This window comes from Schistocerca nitens, chromosome 2 (genome assembly GCF_023898315.1).
Source record: "Schistocerca nitens isolate TAMUIC-IGC-003100 chromosome 2, iqSchNite1.1, whole genome shotgun sequence".
In the NCBI taxonomy this organism is placed as follows: domain Eukaryota; kingdom Metazoa; phylum Arthropoda; class Insecta; order Orthoptera; family Acrididae; genus Schistocerca; species Schistocerca nitens.
Window position 1 is genome coordinate 558,430,324 of NC_064615.1, and position 20,739 is coordinate 558,451,062.

The window sequence follows — 20,739 nt, forward strand, 5'->3', positions numbered from 1 at the left end:
TGACTTACTGTGTTGTAAATTGAATCTGTGCTTTTATTTCAATTGATGTTGCTGTAACATATTGTTATTTCCCACAGTTCTGATCATTCTTGCACCCAACTATTGAAACTGGCAAGAAAAGGAAACTATGTGCTTAAGATTGTTGTTCCCCTACAGGCGATGCCTGTTCTAACCAAACTGTAAAAGAGTATTGTTTATTGGAAGAATAGGTTTCATATCCATACCTAGCAAAGATGTTTTAATGTTATCTTTGGTTTCATGTCTCTCTCCTGGTAACTCTCTAGTTGGTTTCTTTTATTTAACCCAGTTATCTTCAAACTGAGCATGTGTTCCACCTTTAAAGCCTTGATATTGACAAAGTTCAAGTAAACTGCAGGTGTGACAAAAATTTAAATGCTTATTTCATCTCTAGCTTCAAAAAGTTTTAAATAGTGCTACTTGAGGTTTCTTTCCTGTACATGGTTTATCGCCTGTCTATTGTGTGGATTTGCAGTTCCTTGCAGTTTCCTATATTTCTCTTTCCCTTGAAATTGCAATGATTTAAATTTATGAAAACTTGAGATCAAACAATTGTAATTTGATTCCCACTTGTCATCATTGACCCAATAATTGTCTCAGCGATTGGTAAGAAGATGCCGCCCCCCCCCCCCCTCCTCTTTCTTTAACTCGAGAAGTATGATAGATCTTTTGACTTTTTATGTATTCTGTTAGTGCAAAATTGTGTGAGATGTGATGGATTAAAATTTTAATTCTAGGTTCATGCCATCTTGGTCAACATCTTTGGTGGAATAATGAGGTGCGATGTCATAGCAGAAGGTATTATAGCTGCTGCTAAAGAGCTTAATCTTCGACTTCCTATCATCTGCAGGCTACAGGTATGGAACAAGCTGATCTACACACACTATTTGTCAAGGTTACACTGAAACAAGAGAGCAAAGAAGGGGAAAAAAAAGTTACAAAATGTGAGAGACTAATAGAGATAAAAGTTAACAAAGAAATGCTAAGAAAGGGAGAGTGAATTGCAACTAACTCTCTCTCTCTCTCTCTCTCTCTCTCTCTCTCTCTCTCTCTCTCTCTGTCTTTCGCTTTCTGTGTGTGTGTGTGTGTGTGTGTGTGTGTGTGTGTGTGTGTGTGTGTGTTTGTTTGGAAGGGGGGGGGGGGGGTGTAATTCCTGTCTGAGGAGGCCGTAGTAAAACCTTCAGCATACTAGGCAAACGATTGTTCATTGCTGCATGTGCATTGCCCATGGGATGGCCAGACTGTGGGAGAGACTTCAGAGGGCAAAGAGGATGGCAGCTATTCAAATGCAAGTACTGTGGATCATTGGTGAACATGACATGGACAGGTTTGCATAAAAGAGGCTGAGGAGAACAAGCTGAAGTGGATGAGAGAGCAAGCTTTTATGTTCTGGAGAAATGAGGATATGGTATCTTGGCTGCTTCCATATCATGAAGATATGATCAGTGAACTTAAACTGAAAAAAGTTGGGCATTTTGTATGGTTAGAATGGTTTCTTGTAGATGGCCCACAAGCAAGTTGACGTGGATGGGTCATATGAGTGTGTCTATGGCCAAACCATGGGTTTGTGTTGAGTATCTTCACCTCTAAAGGAAAAATAACTGTGCAAAAAGATGTAGCATGTGAGGTGTAAGTTTTTCTATGCAGTAATGTGATGATGATGGTTGTGAGGCAGTGAAAGAAGTGGTGTTCAAGTCTTTGATATGCAAAGCTAGGCCATGGGCTTGAAGGTATTGGTCAACAAGAACCAAGAGCTTTCTGTGGGAATGCAAGAATCAGCTTCAGTGGAGTGTCCAGGATCATTAAGTTTCTATATATAGGGAAGCATTTAGTCGATGTATATGTAGTGTTATAATTGGGGGGGGGGGGTTGTGTGTGTGTGGGGGGGGGGGGGTTTCCAGCTCAGAAAACAGATGTGTTGAAAATGTAGAGCTACATTTTCAGACTTGTTTATGGGCTATCTATGGCTCAACACTTCAACTGTATGATGAATTGTTACTTTTACATCTTCCTCCATTTATATTGCACCACCAACTTTTTGTTGCCTCATTTATTTACCAAAATGGCTTCTTTCTATTGTATCCTGGTGATGTCCATTCATCGTGTTGCACATCATTTCCCTTATTATACATCTGCATCTTTCCTTACGTTTTCTTTCCCTTAATATTACTGCTCCCTCCAGCATTTACCACCTTGTTTTACCTCCAGTATTTCACTACAATGTATACCAATACTTATCTCTCCCCAATGTAATTTACATTCCACTTTCTCCCCCTGTATTGATATATCATCCGAAATGGGTCCCTACTCCATCTGTCTTACCAGTCTAGAATATCATTCTTCTATCCCTGGTTGAATCCCAGTCCCACATCCTGTTTGTTCCTTAAACCCTGCCTAACCCATTGAATTCCTCTCCTACTATCCACCCCCAAGGCCTGAACCATAATAATTCCTCATCTGTTGATGTCAACATTCCTTTCACAATGAACTTTAAATTGTCAGCATTCCACCAATTCATGTCCCTCAGTAACTTAACACTAGAGAAACAAATCTCCATTCCTCCTCCACCACCACCCCTCTGCATGATATTGCCAACTACCTATACCCTATTTCCCAAATTGAAAAACACTTGCCCTCCATCATTTGGAAGAGCACTCCATGCACACCCCACAAAATTTCATCAACTGTCTGACATCCTGCTCCTGCCTTGGAGTACCACTGCCCACCAGTACATATCCTATCCCCAATCACTCCCCTCGTTAAGATCAAGGGCTTCCAGTTCCCTCCTTCCTGATGATTTTGCATCCACCACAGTCATGGCTACCCATTTTGACTCCCACAAAGAATTTCAGCTCTTTTTGACAGACACCTGCCACCCATTCACTGCAGCCAAATTATATACATAGATAATTTGTTTTCAGTCTCTCGTCTCCACCCTGCTACCACCTGAATCCTGACTTATCACTGTTCATGCCAGTTCTCTGTATACCAAATTCTCCAGGTTTGTGGATTTGCCACTAACAAATATTACCTCTCCCAGTGTCCTGCTGACTCCAGAACCACATTCTCATTCCTTATAAGCCTGACAAACTATTTCCTTACAGTAAATTTGTTTCCATATGGGATCCACCTTGAGTGTACAGAATTTTGTCTTCTTTTATCCAGACACATTTCACTGAAGTTACAGTATCATCAGTGTTTTTTTTTTCTTCTTCTTCTTCTTCTTCTTCTTCTTCTTCTTCTTCGTTTTCCTCTATTAAGCAACAAGAGAAATTTCCTTCACTATATATATAATCTGCAAACAATTTCCCATGCCATATGCACACATCCCTAATTGTCTGATCACACCCATGAACCACTTACAGAGGAGCACCCTCTTAACAACCAGTATCAACCCAGATTGGAGCAACTTGACCATATTCTTCACCTGGTTATTAACTGCTACAGTATGTGATCAAAAGTATCCAGACACCTTGCTGAACTCGGCTGGGTTGGGGATTATCTCTGCCCAGGGACTTGGTGTTTGTATTGTCCTTATCATTTCATCATCATGATCATCATTCGTGACAGTGGCTCTATTGGACTGTGTAAAGAATTGGACTGTGTAAAGAATTGGACTGTGTAAAGAATTGGACTGTGTAAAGAATTGGACTGTGTAAAGAATTGGACTGTGTAAAGAATTGGACTGTGTAAAGAATTGGACTGTGTAAAGAATTGGACTGTGTAAAGAATTGGACTGTGTAAAGAATTGGACTGTGTAAAGAATTGGACTGTGTAAAGAATTGGACTGTGTAAAGAATTGGACTGTGTAAAGAATTGGACTGTGTAAAGAATTGGGACTCTGTACGGGTGCTGGACTCTGTACGGGTGCTGGACTCTGTACGGGTGCTGGACTCTGTACGGGTGCTGGACTCTGTACGGGTGCTGGACTCTGTACGGGTGCTGGACTCTGTACGGGTGCTGGACTCTGTACGGGTGCTGGACTCTGTACGGGTGCTGGAGACCACACAATTGAGTGTCCCACAAACCGATCGTCGTCATCACCTGGCTGAAAATGACTTAAAAGTCTGTGGCGCCCTCCATTGGTAATGCTGGAATTCAGTATGGTGTTGGCCCACCCTTAGCCTTGATAACAGCTTCCACTCTCACAGGCATACGTTCAATCAGGTGCTGGAAGGTTTCTTGGGGAATGGCAGCCCATTCTTCATGGAGTGCTGCACTGAGGAGAGGTGTCAGTGTCAGTCGGTGAGGGCTGGCATGAAAGCGTTCCAAAACATCCCAAAGATGTTCTATAAGATTCAAGCCAGGACTCTGTGCAGGCCAGTCCATTACATAAATGTTATTGTCATGTAACCACTCTGCCACAGGCTGTGCATTATGGACAGGTGCTCGATTGTGCTGAAAGATACAGTCGTCGTCCCCAAATTGCTCTTCAACAGTGGGAAGCAAGAAGGTGTTTAAAACATCAGTGTAGGCCTGTGCTGTGACAGTGCCACGCAAAACAGCAAGGGATGCAAGCCCCCTCCATGAAAAACATGACCACAATATAACATCACTGCCCCTGTATTTTACTGTTGGCACTACATGCGCTGACAGATGAAATTCACTGGGCATTCGCCATACCCACACCCTACCATTACATCGCCACATTGTGTACCGTGATTCATCATTCCACACAACGTTTTTCCACTTTTCAATCGTCCAATGTTTGTGCTCCTTACACGAACTGAGGCGTCATTTGGCATTTACCGGCATGATGTGTGGCTCATAAGCAGCCGCTCAACCAGGAAGTCGAAGTTTTCTCACCTTCCACCTGTCTGTCATAGTACTTGCAGTGGATCCTGATGCAGTTTGGAATTCTTGTGTGATAGTCTGGGTAGATGTCTGCCTATTACACATTATACCCTCTTCAACTGTCAGCGGTCCTTGTCAGTCAACAGACGAGGTTGGCCTGTACGCTTTTGCGCTGTACGCGTCCCTTCATGTTTCTGATTCACTATCACATAAAAAACAGTGGGCCTTGGAATGTTTACAAGTGTGGAAATCTCACATACAGATGTATGACGTAAGTGACACCCAATCATCTGACCACGTTTGAAGTTCCACAGACAGCCCCATTCTGCTCTCTCAAGATGTCTAATGACTACTAAGGTCGTTGATATGGAGTACCTGGCAGTAGGTGGCAACACAATGCATCTAATATGAAAAACCTAAGTTTTTGGGGGTGTTCAGATACTTTTGATCACATAGTGTATTTTCATGTCAGATTATGAGCAACATTTTACCCACAATCTTCTCACTCTTCCCTAAGGGGTATTCTATTGCCCAACCAAAGCTATGAAACACCCAAGTACATCCTTACACCACATTTACTTCCAAACTTTTGCCAGTGGATCTTAGCTTTGTGGGAGACCTGGGTATAAGAACTTCCCCATGCACCTGTCCAACACATCCTCCAGTCCCATCACAGAGTTACCTTATTACAGGCATGGCCACCTAGTGAAAGCAGACATATGATATACCAACAGTGCTTTAACTTTGCACAGCATTTTGTGTGTGCATGATCTAAAACCTCCTGTCCATCTAAATGTGCGGCCACTGCCAAACTGTGGTGAACAATGTTGTCAGAACACTCTCCTCAGCACAAAATGTGTAATGCCAGTGGCTGCTTCTCAACCTGTGTCATCTGCATGCTAGCGCCCACTATACCTCGGTGAGAGGATTCATCCAAAAGCTAGCAACATTCTCTGTCTTGTTGTGCCTGCTGATTATTCAAGTGAGTTTTTACTGTTAGTGCTTCATTATGTATATTCCATCAAGGACTTTCCATTGCCTTGATTATCATGAGGAGAGAGATAATGATGCATTTGAACACTCTTACATTTAATAGCGTGTTTACTCAAGTATAAGACAACTTTTTTTTTTAAGTCCCTCGAGTAAAATTTATTGTTTTAACATATTCTGAGTAATCAAATTACACTTTTATTGACATAAGGGATGTGTCTAAAAAACTAAATTTACACGTATTCTAAACTTATGCCATTTATTGATTGTCTGTATTTTGATAATACAAGGAGAAATAAACAAAAAGAAAATGTTTACATTAATTTTTATCTTCTTTACCTTTCTTTGTTAGGTTAGCCTGTTAACTGTGGTATCACTGTTTATAATCATCATCATCATCATCATCATCATCATCATCATCCTAACGTGGAGGCTGTGAAACTTATATCTTCATTGTTACAATTTTTTGCTGTTTCATTTGAATATGTTGTGATTTGTGAGGTTGTGGTTACGGTGGGACCTGGGAACACAAACCCCCCCCACCTTCTGATTAAATAGCGGATTTTGTTTCTATACTGACATGAGAATGTTGTTATGTCTCTTGCTTCCAAACTTATTGTCTGCCTGCCACTCTGTCATTGGCCATGTAGAACCAGCAGCTGACACACACCCCTATTTTTCCTATCGAACCTCACAATAAGAATTGACGACTTCGCTGCAAAAAACACACAAGTACGTCACTAGCTCCAATTCAGACTTTCACCATCTCCTGCAGAAAAGTGTGACATTGTTGAGTATTTGTCCAATTTTAAAGTCAGTTTGATTCTGAGTACAAATGGCTGCAGGCAAACTGTAGTTGAAATTTGTTAGATGTTCATAAAAAGGCAAAGTACACAGGGCAGATTCCCAGGGTTGGCGGCATGATGAAATTTGCTGCTTGCTCACCCCCCCCCCCCCCAAACAAACACACACACACACACACACACACAAAATCATCGTAGTTCTCTCTTCCAGCCAAGCTCGGTCACTGTTCCCCCTACAATGTTCCATAGTGCTATGCTAGAGCAACAGTGAAATACAGACAGCAACATCTTCTAGGGTGCAGATCACATGCAACAGCAGCACTCCGGAAAGCGGTAGGATACCAACCTGATTGTTGCCCGCCATACCGCCTGACAACCAGGAGTGATAGATGGTCTTGGATTTCTTTTCATAGCATGACCTCTTACAGCAAGCAGTATTTTGATGATATTCTAACCCATTTTGTAGCCCTTTATGGCAAGCTATGGTGGACTTACATTTCAGCAAAGTAATGCCCACACCCACATGAGGAGAGTACCTACTGGTAGTCTTCATGCTTGCCAAACACTGCCTTGGCCGACAAGGTTGTCAGATTTCTCCCCAAATGAGAATGTTTGGAGCATTATGAGCAGGGCCCTCCAACCAACTCACGATTTTGACGATCTAATGTGTCAGTTTGACAGAATTTAACACAATATCCCTCAGTAGTACATCCAACAAAACTTATCAGTGTTAAACCGAATAACAGTTACATAAGGGTGTTAGGTGGACCAGTGCTTTACTAACTTGTTTAGTCTGTGAAGCTCTTTCTCTTAAATAAATTGTCCAGTTTTTCAGAAATTGTAAAAAAAAAATATTTTTTTACATATACATCACATGTACCAATTTCTGTCCTGTTTGGGTAATTCCTTTGTGGTTTCTTTTATATCACTCTCCAACAGTTGTAATAGTCAATTCAACATTAGCAGTGTTAACTTTAGACAAATTGCTGATCTTCAACATTTTGTTTAAGATACTGGGTATTACACTTTTAAGACAAAATAAATTTGCCAGTAAGCACCTAAGAAGCAAAAGCAATGACACAAACTTTTTAATATGAAAGTGAATTTTAATGAACATTTGTTAATTCAAAATTAATATCTACAAGATACGCACACATTAATATTGTTAGACGTAGAGTTTAATGGAATGTGATTTTGATTTCTGAAGAGTTAAGTTTTAAAATCTTGAATGAACATCCATGCAGGCATGTGTTACCATTATTGTTAAAGTGTTTTGGAAGTATGCGTCAAATACAGAATGAATTTTCACTCTGCAGAGGAGTGAGTGCCAATATGAAATGTCCTGGCTGTTTAAAACTGTGTCCCAGACTGTAACTTGAACCCTGGATTTTGCCTTTCACAAGCAAGTGCATCATTCTGGAAACATATTCCACGTTATGGCTAAGCCATGTCCCAACAACATCCTTTCTTCCGGAAGTGCTAGTCCCACAAATAGCACAAGAGAAACTTCCTGGCAGATTAAAACTGTGTGCCGGATTGAGACTTGAACTCGGGGACCTTTGCCTTTCGCGGGCAAGTGCTCTACCATCTGAGCTACCCAAGCACAACTCACGCCCCGTCCTCACAGCTTTAGTTCTGCCAGTACCTTGTCTCCTAGCTTCCAAACTTCACAGAAGCTCTCCTGCAAGGACGGGGCGTGAGTCATGCTTGGGTAGCTCAGCCCGTAGACCACTTGCCCAAGTCTCGATTTGGCACACAGTTTTAATCTGCCAGGAAGTTTCATGTCAGTGCACACTCTGCTACAGAGTGAAAACCTTGTGAAGTTTGGAAGATAGGATAGAGGTACTGGTGGAAGTAAAGCTGTGAGGACAGGTCATGAGTCATCCTCAGGTAGCTCAGTTGGAGGAGCACTTGCCTGCGAAACACAAAGGTCCCAGGATTGAGTTCTGGTCCAGCATGCAGTTTTGATCTGCCACGAAGTTTCATATTGAGTGACAAATCACTGAGTAGCTCAGTGTTCCCATAGTGGCACTTATTTGCAGGAAGAAAGGCAGTGATAATCGCCTTTTGTACTTGGATGGCTATTGCCACATGATGAATTGTGAAAATTTATTATTATTTGATCAGTGATTAATTTTAAAATGGAATACAAAATTAACTTGCTGTTAGTATTCTCTGATATTGTTACATCAGGAATTTTTAATTATTCCAAGAGCTCTGTAACTGTTTGTTAAAATCATTGTAAATGAAACCACAAGAGAAGTTAACTGTCAGTAACAGAAAAACTGCTTCAATAAATGGAATAGAGAAAGCTCTGCTTTGCGTTTTTTAGTAATCTTTTTTGATTAACACTGCCCTATTTACACTAAGTACTTGCCTCTGGACTCCTTTAATTATGGGTTGCTGTTAAATGGCATTGCAAAATGTAGAAATTGCACCATTGAAAAGGGAAAAATAATGCATTAAAAGAATATACCTTCATATAAGTAGATACGGTTCAAATATTTACCATAATAGCATAAAAGAACATGAAAATGGTAAAGAAAAGAATTTTAAGTGCCCTAGCAGTTGAGTTGTATAGTTACTTGTCTGCATTCACAGAAACAGTAAGGGAATGATGAAAAGAAGGCACATGAAATTTAGAATGTTTTCTATGATTTGATTGTAATTAATTTTGATATAGTTAACCTCAGAACAATCTGTGTACCGGAGATCAACATTGCAGTCCTTTCACCATCATCTGTTCTCCCTCTTGATGGACTTACCATTTATTTTTCCCCCTCTGTCTGAAGAAACTTTGCAAAAGCAGGTTGTGTTGATATTGTTTACAGTAGGTGGAACTCTCTCTGGAGAGTGATGTAGAAATGTCTTGTCAATTTGTATGGATGAAGAAGCTTGTTGTAGAAAAAAAACCTTCTCCCTTTTCAGCCAGTTTCTTGTCAACAGTGTAATCTACCAGAGATACATTTCTTGAACGGAAACTGCAAACCTTTCTTGTTTTCTCGTTACTGTTCCCACTTCACATGTAGCTTAAATGCCTCAACATGTCCAAAAGAGTTGGGTTGAAGTTAGTACTTACATAAATAAAACGCTTTGCAAAATTTTTCTGTACAAGGTACTGAACACTATATTTCAACATCCCCTGCAGAACTGTGTACACTCCACATTTTAGCATGCTTCTTGTTGCTGAATTGCCGATAGGATAACACTTGCTGTAATATTCATTAAATTTGTTTCTCATACACACACTAAACCAAACCCTACCACATAAGACACATTCCTTATATGTTGTAATGTTAATCTCTCAATGAAAACTGCTTTGACATTTGTTGGCATTGAAATCAGGTAATGGCTGCATTTTATGAATCAGGTCATGCTTTTCCTTTTGACAACATTTGTAACAGTCGTTCAGATGTAACAGTTTCATCAAAATGTAACATGGACAATGTGGCACAAAATCGGTCTGACTCAAAAATTCACACAAAAACCTTGCTTCTAAAAACAGACCTCTTGATAAATAAACACAGTTTTCACAGTTGGAGGACATACACATGAAAGAAAAACTGAAAAAGTCAATTTTTTGAAACTTCTCTGCAGACCACTTACTTGACGGAGCTCATTATAGAGTGTCTTAATATTTAGTTAATGCAGTTGTATTAAAAGTGTACCAGTGACTTTCACTTTTAATGTCTTGGATTGTACAGTCATCAAAGAAATGAGTAAAATAACAAACTGCTCTCTGCCATTGGGGAAATTTGAGAATATGCCCATTTGTTCCTGGAACATTGGCATGTGTGACTGATCTTACTCTTGATTATCACACTTCCGTTAGAAGTAGTAGGATTATTAGGTACTGCAAATACTGACTAAAGGTCTGTACCATCATCTGCATAGAGAAGGTTTACTTGTGTCACTAGTTGGAAGACAAAAACAGATACACTGTGGTGAGCATTGCTCACAATATACGATGTGGCACTAAACTACACTCATGCTCATAAATTAAGGATAATTGCAGAACGTGGTGCCACACAACGTGGCACTACACATTACTGGCGCCAATAGCAAAGGCACGTAGGGAACACACATGACACAGAGCTGCAAGTCCACAGTATTGGTGATAAGTTGAGAAAACTGTCCCGAAACACATATGCTACAACAAGCCACTGTTTTCTGCGCATGTGCCCCGACATCAATATGGCATATGATCACCAAGCACATGTACGTAGGCTGCACAACGGGTTGGCATACTCTGGATCAGGTGATTGAGCAGCTGCTGGGGTATAGCCTCCCATTCTTGCACCAGTGCCTGTCTGAGCTCCTGAAGTGTCCTAGGGGTTTGAAGACATGCAGCAATATGTTGACCGAGAGCATCCCAGATGTGCTCGATGGGGTTTAGGTCTGGAGAACAGGCAGGCCACTCCATTCGCCTGATAACTTCTGTTTCAAGGTACTCCTCCACAATGGCAGCTCGGTGGGGCCGTGCATTATCATCAGTCAGTAGGAAGGTGGGACTCGCTGTACCCCTGGAAAGGTGGACATACTGGTGCAAAATGATGTCCCAGTACACCTGACCTGTTTCAGTTCCTCTGTCAGACATGCAGGGGTGTACATGCACCAGTCATAATCCCACCCCACACCATCAAATCACGACCTCCATACAGTTCCCTTTCAAGGACATTAAGGGGTTAGTACTGGGTTCCTGGTTCATGCCAGATGAAAACCCGGTGAGAATCACTGTTCAGACTATACCTGGACTCGTCCGTAAACATAACCTGGGACTACTGTTCCAATGACGATGTACTGTGTTCCTGACACCAGGCCTTATGCGCTCTCCTGTGACCAGGAGTCAGAGGAATGCACCATGCAGGTCTCCGGGCGAATAAACCATGTCTGTTCAATCATCTGTAGATTGTGTGTCTGGAGACAACTGTTCCAGAGGCTGTGGTAAGGTCCCAAGCAAGGCTACCTGTAGTACTCCGTGGCTGTCTGTGGGCACTGATGGTGAGATATCGGTCTTCTTGTGGTGTTGTACACTGTGGACGTCCCATTCTGTAGCGCCTGGACATGTTGCGCTGGAATCGTTGCCATAATCTTGAGATTGTGGTACTCAGAGTGCCCGTGCATGGAGAGCTGCATCAAACCAGTCTCAGGACTGAAGACCACAACAACAACAACAACAACAACAACAACAGAGTGCCCGTGCTATGACCTGCTATGTTTGACCAGCCTCCAGTTGCCCTAGTATTCTACACCTAATAATGTTATCCATGTGTGTTCTCTGGGCCAGTTTCAACAAACAGTCACCATTAGCATGTTTGAAAACGTCTGCACATTTACTTACTACACCGTACTCTGACATGCACCGACACACATCTGTGTATGTGGACTGCTGCCAGAGCCACCGTGTGACGACCGCAGGTGAAATGCACTGCATGGTCATACCCCGAGGTGATTTAAACCCGCAAACCGCCCACCAGAGCATTGTTCCACTTGTTTCGCCATGTATCAGCATTATCCTTAATTTATAAACATGAGTGTACTAGCTTGACAGACAACTGAATACAGCACACACCTCACTTATCGGTCATATTTTCTTCTGTTTTTGATCATCTGCATATAAACTATCATTTATCTTTAACTCTGCCAACGCGCTGCAAATCATACTTATTTTTGTACATACTTGCATGTGAACTACAGTGGACTTGCTCTTTGCAGCTCTAAATCTCTATTGGAGAGAGATACTCAGCAGGTGGAATCCTCTGGGAACATAACAAGAAACTGTTTCCCTATTACAAGACAAAGTGTATTTTGTAAACAAAATAGCAGGAACACTTTCAACTCGAGAAGATAAAAGCCAGTTTGGAGTGCAATAATGCATACATCTGTGTGGTGTCTTGGCTTTGTCAAGAAATTTTAAAAAACTAGCATGCATGTTACCATAGCATCCAGTTAATAATATCAATATCAATCCAGTTAATAATATCAATATTTTCATCACAGCCTTCTTAACATTTGTTTGCTGTGTAGCAATGTTCTGATTAAGTTGTTAGTATCACTGCAAGAGTAAAAGTACTCTAACCATTGAAGATAATTTTGGCTGAGTCCATAAATGGTAGCAGTTAACTTAATAATATGTTCTTATATTTGTTAGTATTCCAGTATCGGTATTTTATGCTGCATAATTTTTTCAGGGTACAAATGTAGATGATGCAAAAGTTCTGATAGCAGCATCGGGATTGAAGATCTTGGCTTGTGATAATTTAGAGGAAGCTGCAAGACTTGCTGTGAAACTGTCCAACATTGTCAGCCTTGCGAGATCGGCGAAACTAGATGTCAATTTTGAGATTCCCCTGTAATGAGTTTAGCTACTTACGTTTTTCTTTTTTATTTTGTTTTTACTTTATGAATAAATGTAGACCACATTTAACTTAGGTAGCTCTTAATATATGCAGTGTGGCTTTTATAGCTGATAGAAGGCTGTAGTAACATTTGTAGAATTGATTTGTTATTTTATGTATTGTACTTTGTTACTTATTTAAAAGTATTTTATCTGAGCTTACAGATCATAGTAAATACTGTGCATGCTTGGTTTAAGCTTTGCTTTGCTTCGCTTCCGATTATGACTGGACTTTTAAGAAGTAAGCAGCTGTGTGTCTTGAAATAGTATTTGAATTGCTTATAAACTGATGTACCCAGGATAATATGTCATTCACAGCAGGCAAGAACTAGAGAAGCTGGTGCAGTTTTTAGTGCAGAGATTTTTATTTGTGTACTTTGTTCTGACTGATGGCACACCAAAATGGAATCTCAACTCTGATATTCAGAATTAAGGTTCCATTTTCAGAAAAGTATGACAAAAAAATGAGGATAATTGTAACATTCAACTACTAGTAAATCACATTTTCCTTTAGTTGATGTCGTGGACAGTACACTTTTTCCATGGAGGGTTTAACACAATAAATTGTATATGAAATGCTTTTGGTCGGAACTTTGTTTGCTTCGTAAGTTAGTGTATCCTTTATTTTGATAATGTTGTGCTTTTAATTTATTTGTTTGTGTTTGTAAATATTTATTTATTTAATGTAAATAGTGTTGAGATATTGAACATTACAGACACTCATTGACGTGTTTGCTATATCTGATTTTGCCGTATCAGAGGTATTTAGTTTTTATGTTTAATTAATTTTACTTAATTTTACTTATTTGAATGACAATTATATATCAAAGTTTTGATCTTGAAATCTTTTAGCAGAGAATAATTTCAGCAGAAATGTGCTAGATGCTGTGCTTTTCTCTGGTTTGTTCTTCAGTGGAGAGACCATTGTAGCATAAATGACTGGGGAAAAAAACTGTGTTTAGTGTTTGCTATATTTATATGCAGTGATAGTGACAATTCAAAAATTGTGGCTTACCAAACACTTTGAGCTGTTTAATTACAACAATAATTTATGGTAAAACAGAACAGAGATAAATTTTAGCTGGTGCATAATATGAAAATGGGCATATATGCAATAAGTGGCAAATGTATTAGGTCCCGAATAAGCCAAGTTTGCACTTCAAAAGAAATTACCATCATCCACTCACAGAATACACTTTTCTGCGTCTCTCTGGAATTACAGTGACTACATCTAAATACTTCTTGAGTGGTTTAGTATTGTGTACTAGATGTCAGATACACTTACTAACATAAACAGTTGATGAATCTTACTTTCAGAAGAGCCTGAAACATGAACATATTTTCAAGGAGTTTTTGTGAATTAGTAGCACAGATGTATAACAGGAAAGATTTTATGGTCAAACATAGTTCCTATGGTTCGGGTAATGCTTATTATAAGTCATCCGATCAGTTACTGAGAAGTCAGTGAATGCTTAAGTTTAGAAACTGTGTTAATCACATGCTCTTCATGGACAGTAATGCTTCTAAATGTGTTTCATGACAGCTACAAAATTGAGAGCTACCTGCAGTTAACAAAAATAACTTATGGAAAGATTGTTATTTGATATTATATCTTTTCAGTTGCTACATTTTACTAGGCCACTTAAATTTGAAAAATGAACTGTATGGAATTTATACTCTTGTGTTTTAATAAATGTAACAATTTTCTGGTAACACCTTAAATGTTCATGTTTAATGAAATGGATTTGAGTTTATTAAATGTTTGATGATTTCTTTATAAATAACACATGCCTTGACTGGTAAAAAAAAAGTTATGAATATTTTGACAATTTAGAATGACGTTTTAAATAATTTCCAAAATATAATTTTGATTCGTTTCGTTCACCATTGTAACAATGGAAATTTGGCAAAATGATGTTGCCATCAGGCTATCACTGAAGTTAAATAATCTTTTAAGTGTCTGTAAGTGGCTATTTATAATCATGTAAGTTTAAAATTTTTGTTCATTCTCCTTTTTTCTTCTCTGAAATGTATTGATTGTCTTGTTTAAGAGGGAGGAGTTTGTATAAAAAGGAGAGAGTATTCACGGGTGGAAACTTAAAACTTAATAGAAATGTTTTTTAATTACATTTCAGAAGCATGATTGCTTTATGTTGTAGATTCTGGAAATGTTAATGATTTCTCATATATCCTTTGATATTTGTAAAAGTTGTAAGCAAGTTTGTGTACAAGCTTCTCTTTATGTTGGTGATAGAAGTATTTTACTTACTGTCAGGATATTTTGTTTTAAGTTGTGTTTGTTTACTAATTGCTTTCAGGTGAATACTGAGTTGTTTCAATAAAACTTTCCTTGTCCGATAAAGTTTATTCTTAATCTGCAATGATTGTGACATGATATGGACTTAGTCATTAGCTGCCAAATCCAATGTTTCTTACTGATTCTACAGTATTAAAGGCTGGCTAAAATGAACCTCATTCGTCAAATCAGCCTGATGATAAATCACCATAAATGTTTGTAGTCTGTTGTAACACTTGGTTTTTGATGTTTGTGCTCCCAGATTACTCTTTTCCTCACTCCCTCCCCTCCCCAGAAATATTGCCATGTGGCAGGTTGCTTGTTATTATGGATCCTCATACCAAAGAAAAAAGCTTTCAAACTTTTTGCATTATATTGTATAAATAGCTTTATATACAGTGTTACTTTTAGTGTCTTCATACCCCATACATCAGTAGTTGCAATATCTGAAAATCCGTTGTGTAAGCTGCAGGAGTGAGGCAGACTCTCTCACTATGCAAAACGTAGTCCATCTGTATTGTGAAAGAACTTAATGGAGCATGAGAGTTTTATAATCAAATTTTCACATTTTTTATAATATACTGTGCATCCCAAACATCTTTTCTGTACTGCCAGTGTTGTCTTACAGATGATTATATGTAGTTCAGGATTTTGATAAAAAGTGGTCACAGGTTTTTGTGGTGTTTGTGCAATTCTGTTTTACACTTTGGTAAGCTGTTCATTGTTTTCTTATCACCATGTTGTTTGTCTTCAAAAGGACTGTTCATTTTTATAACATAAATGTGTAGTTGGTTACTGAGACTCCCATGAGAAGAGCAATGTTTTATTATTAGACTATAACCGTGCAAAAAATACATCTTAGTCTAGCACAGGGTTTCCCAAACAGTGTACCATGGGAAAACTATTAATAATATGACATTTTTCCCAACATTTTGGGGGGGGAGGGGGGAGAACTGGATGTTCCATCAAAGTACTAGGATTCTCAAAGTGTCCAGTCAGAGGAAAATTTTGGGAATCTCTGGTCTAGCAACATTTCTTACAGCTCTAATAACAGTGCATAACTCTTCTCATGGTGCCCAAGTTATAGATCTGATTATGATGAGCAGTGCTTAGTAACTATAAGTTTTCTTAATCATATTTCATTTTTTGTTTTGTATTTTTCCCTTTCTCATATTTTGCACCATGATTGATGTTTGCTAACATATAGTGGTGAACCACCCTTAGTTAACTTGATGGAAGTAACAACACAGATAATATTGTGTAAGACATTCCCCTGTAAGTAGTATCAGCTGTTATTATTTTCAAGAATTTGATAATTGTTTTGTGTCATTATTTTCTTGACTTCTTGCAGCAATGGGCTACCGTATTGTGACAAATGAAAAATTGGTTAAGAAGACAGTTTAATTCACGAATTCATTCATTCAATATTGTTGTGAAAGAGACTGTGATCAATTTTATCCTTTTTCCTTCCGTGAAATATTTCCTTTGTGAAGAGCATAATTTGTTAAATCTGTGTAATTATTATGACTGTTGTGTGAATGAGTATTATTGTTTGATGCCATTAACATATGTTAAAAAATGAAAATTTTCCCATGTAAATGTTAAATAAAAGACAACCATTTTGTTACTGTTTAAAAGAGTTATTTTTTTGGTATTAAAACATTGTGATGTAGTAGATGACACTTGGATATAAATAGTACAGATTGCATTACCTATTTATGTGTATACAGTCTGTCTCTGAATTTAAGGGCAAGCAACATTTGTGGTGGAGAAGAGGGTCTTTTCCAGAGGAATGTTAAAACTGCCATTCAGGGTGACTGAAAAACAATTTTCCTTTTAGTGGTACAGTACAGTGCAGCGTGCTGTGGTATCCTTAGATTCTTTTTGTTTGTTTGTTTGTTTGTGTGTGTGTGTGTGTGTGTGTGTGTTTTTGTGTTAGTTAATAACTTCTGTATTCTGTATAATATTAACATATATTTATTGCAAAAGAAACATTCTCCATGCGAGTGTGTGCTGCATTCCTTTGTGATTCATAAGAAACTCTGGGGAAAAGTTGGTATAATGTTAAAGAAAGACTTTAGTTGCTCCTTCTGACATAGTTCAGTAGATGGAGTGGAGACTTGCCCTATCTTTCATCAGTTTGCAGACTTAACTATAGTTGGTACATATTGTTCTCATGATACTGAAATCCATCATAGGAGCTGAATTTCGTTTTGTATGCAGCAATGTTCTCTGTACATTAATACCAGGTGTGACTTCTAATACTAACATAGCATATTGTATATAATAAATTAGGTAGCTGTGGGAGAAGCATGAAGAGTAAAAAAAGAGGAGAAGAAGTAGGCACACCAAAATTGTTTTGAAAATTGTGTGTTTGGTTGAATTCAGTATTGGGAGTCCCAAATCCTTAGAGACAAGATTACGTGGGTCGCAGTTGACAGCGAACTAGATACTTGCGATTTGGAATTAACAATCAGAAATGGGTATTTAGAATTTTGACACAACCTGTAGCAACAACTTAAGCTCATGATAACCATTGAAGGTGACATTAGCCAGATTCACTGAACACCTGACAGTGCATAAAAATTTTTTTGTCTCACAAATATCCATTGTTTTTCTAACAATAACAAAGACAACTGGGACCCTAACAACTAGTTCCTTTTCAATCCCTAATAGGTTTTCATTCACTGATTTCTTGGAACGCCCTTCGGAAAATCCACAGAGTGAGATTCAGAGATTAAGCTTGCCAAGGGACAATCAAACTGAGATGTGACAGAAGAATTACACTTATGGAGAATGTTATGAAGGAATGGGAGTATTTGGGCTAATAAATTGAGCGGATCTTTTAGTCAGAATCGACAACTAATGAAGATAATCTTGAGACAGAGCCAGATAAAAGGAAGTAGTGAATCACTTATCTGCTTTATGTAGGCCGTGTCACCTGAAATACCAGGTGATTCATACAGAAAGACACTATCCTGGTTATTTTGCTCTCATTAAAAAAAGGTATAATGTCTTCTTTGTAATGTCTGTTGATCTAGGTTTTTGAAAGCTGGATGTGTACTGCACTACACACAAAATGTGGCATGTCGTGTGGGGGCAGACTATTGCGACAGTTTAGTAGATACGCAAGAAACATCAACACACAGTGTTGAAACAACCAAACAAATTAACTATTATTAAGCCCGACTTGGAATATAATCATGAAATAAAATGTGATGAGAGCAGTAATGTGGTGCAAATACAAAGTATTTGCAATAGTGTAATTAAAGTATCTGTCAAAATAAAGATATCGGTAAAACATAGTAAACCGTGACAGAAATTCAGCTTAAAACAATGCTTGGATCCAGCATTCAGTTACTAAGATCCTATCTGCCCTCTCATCCTCCACAGCTGGAAAATACTGAAAATATGTGCATTTCACAGAATAATAGTGTGGGTTCTGAGAAATAGTTGAGCATCAAAGTGAAGTTGGTGTTGATAGTCATCTGTACTGTAAATAACAGAGCAACACTAATACAATGTGGTTGAAGTGCAGGCAGCAAGTAAATTCAGCTTTCTGTGCATGACGAAGGTGATTAGGTCACTTGACAAAATGTTCTTATAATGGAATCCACAACTTGTTTGTACACCCAAAAGTACACCATTAAATATTTTGATTATTAATTTTGCTGTTGTTCAGATTGCATATGACAGTACTTTTTTTTTTAAATTGATTTCATAAATTCCTGGTTTTCTAGTTCATTTTGGTCATATCTCTTTTTGAATTATGTAATTACTCTTAGGAATTTCATCATGCATATGAATCTTAAGAGTTCCTACCTGCTTTCTAGTTGTCTGTATGTACCTTTTCATTTAGGCTTTGTCCGCCCCCGGTAGCTGACTGGTCACCGCGATAGACTGTCAATCCAAAGGACCCGGGTTCGATTCCCGGCTGGGTCGGAGATTTTCTCCACTCAGGGACTGGGTGTTGTGTTGTCCTAATCATCATCATTTCATCCCCATCAACGCGCAAGTCGCCGAAGTGGCGTCAAATCGAAAGACTTGCACCAGGCGAACGGTCTACCTGACGGGAGGCCCTCGTCACACGACATTTCATTTCATTTAGGCTTTGTCACTGTTCCAAAAAATATGAAGCTCTAAAGATGAATTCATATTGGTGGACCGCACATTCGGATTGTTCAGTTGCAAATTCTTATTACTGTGTCAGTATGAACACACTGTCCACTTTTTGATGTAAAATTTTATTATTGTCTCCTAAGGATTTTTGTAAATTTTTATTGTCTTTTATGGATTGCACAAAAGTTTTAGGCATGTTTTTTAAACTTAAAACTTAAGTACTCATCTTCCTGGTAACATTTATGATTTACTCTGTGTCAGAAAATGTGGCATAGAACCAGGACCAGACAACAGCTGCAACCAGGGCTGCTGCTATCAAGTTGTGTTGCATCTGGCTGGGGTTTGTCATAATCTCCAGCTACTCACTTTGACATGGGTGGACAAACTCTGCTCTGAAGTATGTCCAAAGGAAATGCACAGCATAAAATATATCTCAGGACCCTCTGTCGCTGAGCTCAGGTGGACCCCCTTAATGTAACTGTCTTTTTCAATCCAGGGGTATTACATTGTCAGAAGCAGCACATCATCTTGTTCTCTGAAGATGTATTTTTATTTTGCTATGACCATACTCAGAGTATTAACTTCCTTCAGAATCCAAGCTATAATATTTTTTCAACTTATATTCTCAATAGCAACGTGTTTTAATATTTGGCTTGAATAACAACTTCATAGATTGTTTTGCAAGTTTGTTGTAAATCTTAATAATACTGAAGAATTATTTATTGTAATTCTGTCACAATCTAGTTGAATTGCACTTCATGAATATGCCTATATTGTGAAATTGGTCTGGCTTCCATTTGACTGCTTATTGTGTATATTACCTGTGTGTGAGCTGCTGCCTAACCAAGCACTGTTAGTGTAGCTTCAGTAGGCCTGGCTTGAAAATGAACTTGATAGTTTGAAACTGTTTAATGAAATGATAAAGAATTTATCAAAGTTGCTGGTCCTGCCCCGACTTTATGATCAAAATACGGAATAATGATTTGTTTCTCTATCGTATATGTGGAGCCAACAGTCTACTTTTACGCTGTGATAATTTATTATTAAAATAATTTAGATGCAGGGTGTACATAAAGTTCAGGAACACTTCCAATTATTTATTGCACAAGAACCAAGCATACATGTATTTATTTATCATGTCACAAGTATTGAAATATAAGTGTTGGCATAATTTTACACAAAAGAAGACCAAATATTGTACAGACATCATATTTGTCATTTTGAAAAGAAACCCTGAAAGGCTTTCTTCCCCCCCCCCCCCCCCCTCTCTCTCTCTCTCTCTCTCTCTCTCTCTCTCTCTCTCTCTCTCTCTCCCTCTCTCC

The 20,739-nt window shown here is 38.6% G+C and overlaps 1 protein-coding gene across 1 annotated transcript in view; it reads left to right on the forward strand.

Annotated features, from left to right (window-relative positions):
* LOC126236589 (succinate--CoA ligase [ADP-forming] subunit beta, mitochondrial) overlaps nt 1-17,013 on the forward strand; it is an 86,814-nt gene extending 69,801 nt beyond the window's left edge. The window contains exons 8-9 of the mRNA XM_049946009.1: nt 756-875; nt 12,797-17,013. Coding sequence (XP_049801966.1) covers nt 756-875; nt 12,797-12,961 — 285 coding nt within the window. The 3' untranslated portion in view covers nt 12,962-17,013. The remainder of the gene's footprint in view (nt 1-755; nt 876-12,796) is intronic.
* Nucleotides 17,014-20,739: the final 3,726 nt, after the last annotated feature.